This window comes from Durio zibethinus, chromosome 18 (assembly GCF_047325235.1).
Source record: "Durio zibethinus cultivar Kanyao isolate XHJ-2024 chromosome 18, ASM4732523v1, whole genome shotgun sequence".
In the NCBI taxonomy this organism is placed as follows: Eukaryota; Viridiplantae; Streptophyta; class Magnoliopsida; order Malvales; family Malvaceae; genus Durio; species Durio zibethinus.
Window position 1 is genome coordinate 1,133,983 of NC_143179.1, and position 7,283 is coordinate 1,141,265.

General features: G+C 26.7%; 1 protein-coding gene across 1 annotated transcript; it reads left to right on the plus strand.

The window, feature by feature from the left end:
* The first annotated feature begins 3,215 nt into the window (after positions 1-3,215).
* On the plus strand, positions 3,216-5,947 carry LOC149513594 (putative glutathione S-transferase). Its single transcript, XM_089746928.1, has 2 exons — positions 3,216-3,630; positions 5,489-5,947. The coding sequence occupies exons 1-2, from the start codon at positions 3,316-3,318 to the stop codon at positions 5,834-5,836; spliced, it is 663 nt and encodes a 220-aa protein (XP_089603054.1). The 5' UTR covers positions 3,216-3,315; the 3' UTR covers positions 5,837-5,947.
* The last annotated feature ends 1,336 nt before the right edge of the window (positions 5,948-7,283 follow it).

The following is a 7,283-nucleotide window of genomic DNA, read 5'->3' on the forward strand; positions in this document are numbered from 1 at the left end:
ATAGAGACATCACATAACAATATAAAGACATCCATTCCATCCCAAAGATAAGCTAAATGGATGGAACTCCATCTTGCAATAGATGGATGAGCTAATTTGCATGGTAAGAAACCAAGCTTGGCCAGCTTATCGAAGTTAAAATATCTATTCTAGGAATTAAAATTCAAAACATAAATAAAGTCACTTATTTTCAGAGATGAACAAAGCAATATCATTTGGGATTTGCATTTAAAGATGATTTCCTCTAAGATCAATGATTAAATAAGATAAACTTTATCAATCTTAACAAAATTCATCTCAATTCATGCTTAACAACACATAAGTTTTGGCCCTATTTGTTTCAATAATTCTTTTTAAGCAGAATATGAGGACAATTTAAGAGAATATAGTTATATTTTCTAACAAACTTATTATTTCTTTGAAACTTCCTACTAAAATTATTTTTAACAAATCAAACAGAAGCGGAAGATAAAAAAAATATAGCTTATATTTCAAAGAAAAAAAAGACAAAAAAATACACAATGAGAAGATATTTAATATTTATCAATAAATATTTGAGCCTACCAAGACAAATCACCATAACACCATGTAATTATTTAAACAAATGTAAAAAGCTAATATTATTGAAAATGATTTTTTTTCCAACGAAAAAATAGAAAGTTTACTTCCTTGTTTCTTTTCCTTTCTCTTTGCTAACATTAAAAGAAAAGAGGAAAGAAAACCAACCTGTTTCTTCAGCTTTTTTTAAAGCCAAATTGATGTCATGGAGCCTAGTTCTTGTAACATACTCTATTTCAAAACCCCTTACCTTCGTATTCCTTTCAATATCAAATAAACCATTAGAACAAAATTAAAAATGAAAAAAAAAATCCAACATTTAAATCATATGATGACAAAGCAATAAATACCCATTAACCCATTCATCTCCCAATACATTAAAAACTAAAAACTTAGACTAGAAAACTTGAAAAAAGGAACATACATTGGTAATCTTTATGGGTATCTTTCTTGAAGAGTAAAAGTTGAAGAAAAAGAAAAACCAAAGAGAACCCAAAAAAGAAAAAGGGATTTGGGGAGAGAAAATATTAGCATTCAATGGTCAAATGTAGTATTAAATCCAAATATTGTTAATATTTTATTATTGTCAAAAATATATAAAATAATAAATAGTAATTTTGAATTTTTTTGAAATAAAAGATAATATTACTTAAATAAAAATAATTTTTTAGATCTAGCCTAAATATTGGAGAGATTTTCAACAATTATTCTTTACAAGAAATATTATGCCAAATTTTAAAATTTAGTATAAAAACTCTAAGTGAAAAAATATTTTTTAAATTCCACTTAGATATTGAAAAATTCATAAAATTTTTCAAAACAAAAAATTTCACTTCATTCCCAAATAAAATAATTAAAAATAATAATAACAAAAATAATTACAAAAATAAATAAAGGTAAAGGAATTATCTTAAATATTAAAATTAAGATAATTTTTTAACAATGCTAAATGATAATATATGATTAATTAGTACCGTTTTTTAAATGGATGTTATGGGATATTAATTCTTCTCTACACATAACCCTACTCTAAAATCCATTTCTAATTTCAAATATCAAAATTATTTTTATGATAAACTTTAAATTAGTTTTAGGGTTTTATTAAAAAAATAAACTTTTAGGTGACCAATTACACTTAAAAAAAAAATTGATGTCAACTCTCTATTTTTATTTTTCTTTAAAATTCATATAATAATCCATAAAATCATTATGATAGATAGTTGACATTTTTATTTTTTGTTTGATAAAATGACAATATTAAATTTATATAAGATGTATATATATATATATATATATATGAAAATAAATGTTATTAATTTGATAAAATAAAATGAAATAAAATTAAAAAATAAAATTAATTGAAAAAGATTTAACTTATAAAAATAAATATAATTAATTTAACCAAAATCATATTACATCAAATAAAAAGCCTTAAGTAGTGAACACATTGTAAAATTTAAAGATTCCACATGTCAAATAATCAAACTATTTACATATGATTAATGTTTTTTTTAAAGAAAAAATTGGCTTTTATATATGTATATAATATTCAATAAATTAAATATATATTTTTTATATTTTTAGCAATCATAAGTATAAATAAAAATAGATCAAAATTTTAAAAATTTAACTAACAATGAGCAATAAGTAACAAATTTATTGAGACAAAATGATATAAAAAAATAAAATTATAAAAAAAAAAAAAAAAAAAAATAGAAAACGTGATAGATGATAAAAAATGTCTATGCTAGATTACGCCAAAAATGGCATAACAGCACACGGAAGGTGAAATGTAATTTTAAAAAAAAGGAAATAATTATTTATAATATTAAATTAAAATTTTTATAATTAAAAATTTAAATTATTTAATATTTATAAAATTAATAAATTATTAAAATTATTTTATGCCAAATAATAATTTTGTTAATATATAATTAAATTTTAATAAAAATAATTTTTTAAAATTAATATATACAATCATTTTTATATCTAAATTATAATTATTTCTCAAAAGATAATACACATTTGCTCACATAAAAAGATAACTAACGTTTCTTTTAATTTAAAAGTGTATAAATAAATTATTTTTACATATTTAAATGTTATTTGACATTTTAAATAATGAAAATTTTATTTGTTCAAAATTTTGGCACATTATTTTATATTAAAATAATAATTAAGATTTTAAATATTAAATGTTATAAAAATGTTTTGAAATATTTAAAGGGACAATACTTATATTTTGGCAAAAAAAAGAAACAATACTTATAACTATTATAAATATTATTTAATAAAATATTATTAAACATTTAAAATAAAAAAAATTCAAAACAAAATAAACTAATTTAAATGCAAATAAAAAATAAAAAAATTCAAAACAAAAAAAAAAGTTTAGAAGGAAGAATATTTTAGAAACCAAAAAATGAACGGTACAATATTACGGTCAAAGTCCATAGCAATGGCTTCTGGACAAAGCCACCAGTGACGTATGGAATGGCATATGCTATTTCTTCAGTAGAAGGTCCTGGAAGGATGTTGAGAGGTGTTGCTACATTAAAACTTATAAAACCTATAAAAAAAAAAAAGAAAAAGAAATAATTCGAAAATTTCAAGATTATTTTAATTGTGTAAGGTAACTCGTCGAAAGAACCTGACAATCCTAAACTTTTTGTCTATAAATAGAGCTCACAAACACATCAGTTTAGACACCAGAAAGAAAAAAAAATCAAGGATTTAGGTTTAGCTTTTCAGTTTAGAATGGCAGAAGAGGTGGTTTTGTTGGATTTCTGGCCAAGTCCATTTGGGATGAGAGTGAGGATTGCTTTGGCTGAGAAAGGGATAAAATATGAGTACAAGGAAGAGGATTTGAGGAACAAGAGTGCTTTGCTTCTTCAGATGAACCCGGTTCACAAGAAAATTCCAGTTCTTATCCACAATGGTAAACCTGTTTGTGAGTCGCTCGTCCAGATTCAATATATTGATGAGGTTTGGCATCATACATCTCCTTTGCTCCCCTCTCATTCTTACCAAAGAGCTATTGCTAGATTCTGGGCTGATTTTGTTGACAAAAAGGTACTCTATTATTTTTACTACTTTTTTTTTCCGGTCCGAGATTTTTTTATTTGGTCTGACTGATTTTGAATTTTGGAGGGTTCTTTTAGCACTACTAATTAAGCACCAAATCTTAGCACTAGTGTTACGGATCGATATTTAAACTTTAAAATCACGTGATTATGAGATTCAGATATTCACTCATTAGACGTATCAGATTAATTTATTTATTAGAGTTCATATTTTTATGAGGTATTATTCGTTTTGATCTTCTGATCTCATGATTTTGTCTTACAAAAAGTGTTTCATGTAAATTTTTTTATATCTTAGTGATTTTTTTATTATATTCGATGTGAGATTCAAAATTTCTCTTTAAGTCCGTGACTTTTTTTTTCACTCAATCTCGTGACGTCTTCGTCACGGAGACTGATCATCCTGTCTATCTCTTTCGAAGCGTTTAGTGTGGGTTGAATGGTTTAGAGTTAGTTCTGATACCACTTATTACGGGTCGAGACTTAAGCTCTAAATTCGCGTAGCTCCGAAACTCGGGCATCCACTCATTCGGCATCTCAGATCAACTTATTTGTCACGGTTCACATCCTTCTGAAGTATTATCTGCTTTAATCCTTTAATCTTACGGTTTTGTTATACAAAAAGTGTCTCATAAAAAAAAGGTAATATGTACTCTTTTATACTTTAATAACTTTCCTATTACGTTCGATGTAAGATTCATGACTCATCTTTTAAGTCATGACACTAGCATGATAATTATAAGTGACAAGTTGATTTGATTTTTAATTTTTTTATATTTTAGCAAGAGCATACGAAATTGAGTTATATATTGTTAGATTTTGGCTGAAGTAGACTAAAAACTCCAACTTTGATTTGAAATTTAACTTGAGCTCAATGGATCTTAATTTTTATGCTGAGTTTGTCTTCTAATTAAGTTGTATCATTCATGTTTGATTTGTTAAATTTGATTAAGTTCGATAAAATTATAAATATTAATATATTAAAAAATTAAAATTTTGATTAAATTTGCTAGCCTTTTGAATTAGATATTAAATTTTTAATCTCTAATTTGAGTTTAGAGATTTTTTCAAATTGAATTTGAATAGCTAACAAGTAATTTAACCCATTTACACTTTTATGTTTTACTGTTTTTTTCTTGGATAATTTAGTATTTCTTGGTAACTTGTCACTATGGAATTCTAGATCTAGTTGATAGTGACGGTGATAATTGATGACCATGAGTACTGACCATGATTACTGTTCTTATAAATGCTACATATAGTTTGGATTCCCCCGATTCTCAATGGAGACCGGAGGAAATGATTAAATGTTGATTACCTTGAATATTTGGGAGAACACAATCATTCTCTTGATGTTTTATTGTTTACAATCATTTCATTGTAGGTTCCATATTGATTGAGAGAAGAAAATAAATGTAAAACTAGTCACTGACTAGGAAAGTGATTAATTTTCACCGGTGATTCTTTATATATATATATATATATATATATATATATATATATATATATATATATATACACGCACATACGTCCACTTGTTTGTTCCCATCTTTGAAATCAGCATAATTTTACTCATTAAATACTTTGAGTTTGTTTTGTTTTAAGTTTTTTGTTTTATATTATATATTGAAAATTGGATCATTGAATTGTAAGCTTAACTAAGTTGATTTATAGCACTATTTTTAAGAGGTGGTTTCAGCATGTTCTTATTATTATTTTTTTTCTATTCCTATATCTGCTCTTATGAATCATATATTTGGGTGTAAAACATAATATTACTGTTGATTAGCGTTTACTTAGATAATTTAGAACCAGTTGTGCCTAAGTTGTTGTATATTAAAATGCAGATATATGGTGAGCTAGGGAGGAAAATATGGACAAGTAAGGGAGAAGAACAGGAAACAGCAAAGAAAGAGTTCATTGAGAGCTTGAAGCTGTTAGAAGGAGAGCTTGGAGACAAGCCATACTTTGGTGGAGAAAATCTTGGCTATGTAGATGTGGTCCTCGTCCCATTTTATAGCTGGTTTTATGCCTATGAGAAGTGTGGCAACTTCAGCATTGAGGCAGAGTGCCCCAAGCTGATTGCATGGGCTAAAAGGTGCCTGGAAAAGGAGAGTGTATCCAAGTCTCTTCCTGATCAAGAAAAAGTCTATGACTTTGTTTTGCAGTTGAAGAAACTCTTGGGAATTGAGTAAATTATGGTGGGGCTACACCAGCAGCAAGACTGTATCTTCTTTTGTGTTTTAATTTCAATGTTTTTTATGTTTTGAAATAAATGGGCACTTAGTTGTGCCTGTTGTCTTGTATTGTTGGGGTGAATAGTTTTTTTTTTTTTTGTAAGATGGTTAAAATGTCACGGACTTAAAGAAGAGTTTTAAATCTCACATCGAACATAATAAGAAGGTCTCTGAGATATAAAAGAGTTCACATCACTTTCACCTTTTGAGACGTCTTTTGTAGGATAAAATCGTAAGGTTAAAGGGTCAGAGCGGATAATACCTCACAATAATGTGAATCGTGACGGTCAAATTAATTCAAGACGTCGAAAGGTAAATGTTTGAATCTCAAAATCGTACGAATTCGAAACTTAAATTTTGATCCGTGACAAAAGCACTTAATTATGCTTGGGAGTTGTTGGGGTGATTGGTTTTTCCTTTTCTGTAAGAAGGTTTGAAGCACTTAGCTGTGCTTGGGATTGTGATATGAAGTATAGTCTCTATTTTTTATCCAATGTTATTCCAGTTTGCACGCATTCTTGTTTGAATCTTTTTCATCATGGCTGTCCATGGTCTGTAGACCACAAAAATTTGTGGCCAGACTTTCACAAGATGAAATCATCATTGACGTCATTTTTCCTATTTTAAGAAGGATTTTCTAATTCAACTAAAAACCCAAAATTGGTAGCCATCTCTTTGCAATTTTGCTTTACTGCAAACTTAATAAGTTGTGGAGATGATGTACAAATCATCTTCAATATAGATGCCCAAATTTGGACCTTTTTGTTTGTCTTTAAAGACAATTTTAGTGCTAAAGTACACTCAACCCAATTGATATTCCCTTCTATTAGAGGACCTGTCTTTGCTCACCTTCTTAGAAGATATGGTTGTTTTTATTAATTACAATCTATTTTTATCAATTTTTATCAATCAATGAAAACTAATTTATTTGAAATTTGAGTGTCTTTTATTCGACCAACGGTTGCCTTGTCATGGAAATTTGGACTTGCCACATATCCAAGCGGCCAAAAACTTGACACAAAGCAGGTTAGTCAATATTTGGCTAATGGTAGCAAATAAGTTAAAAATCCTTTGAATTATTTGAGTTTAAATCGGTGAATACTCTTACTCAACTCGTGGACCATATAGCAAGCAAAGCTTGACTTTAAGTAACGAGTTAAGTCGAATTTAAGTATTTTATTTTAATGTTCATCAAATAACAGTTTGTGAGTTTTACTAAATTTTTAAAATTTAAAAATAATTTTTTTTATTTGTATCTAATTTATTTTAAAATTTAAAATTTATTATTTGGGTTGTTGATAATTATTGGAATTAAGTCCAGTTCAAGTAATTTGATTTTATTATTGAGTTAAACCATGAAAGATAAAATTCGGTTGATATTGAACTTTGAAGATTTCAAAATTAA

Coding starts and splice junctions, on each gene's coding strand:
- LOC149513594 (XM_089746928.1), top strand. CDS start 3,316: ATGGCAGAAGAGGTGGTTTTGTTGGATTTCTGGCCAAGTCCATTTGGG. Junction 3,631..5,488: donor CTGATTTTGTTGACAAAAAG/GTACTCTATTAT, acceptor ATTAAAATGCAG/ATATATGGTGAGCTAGGGAG.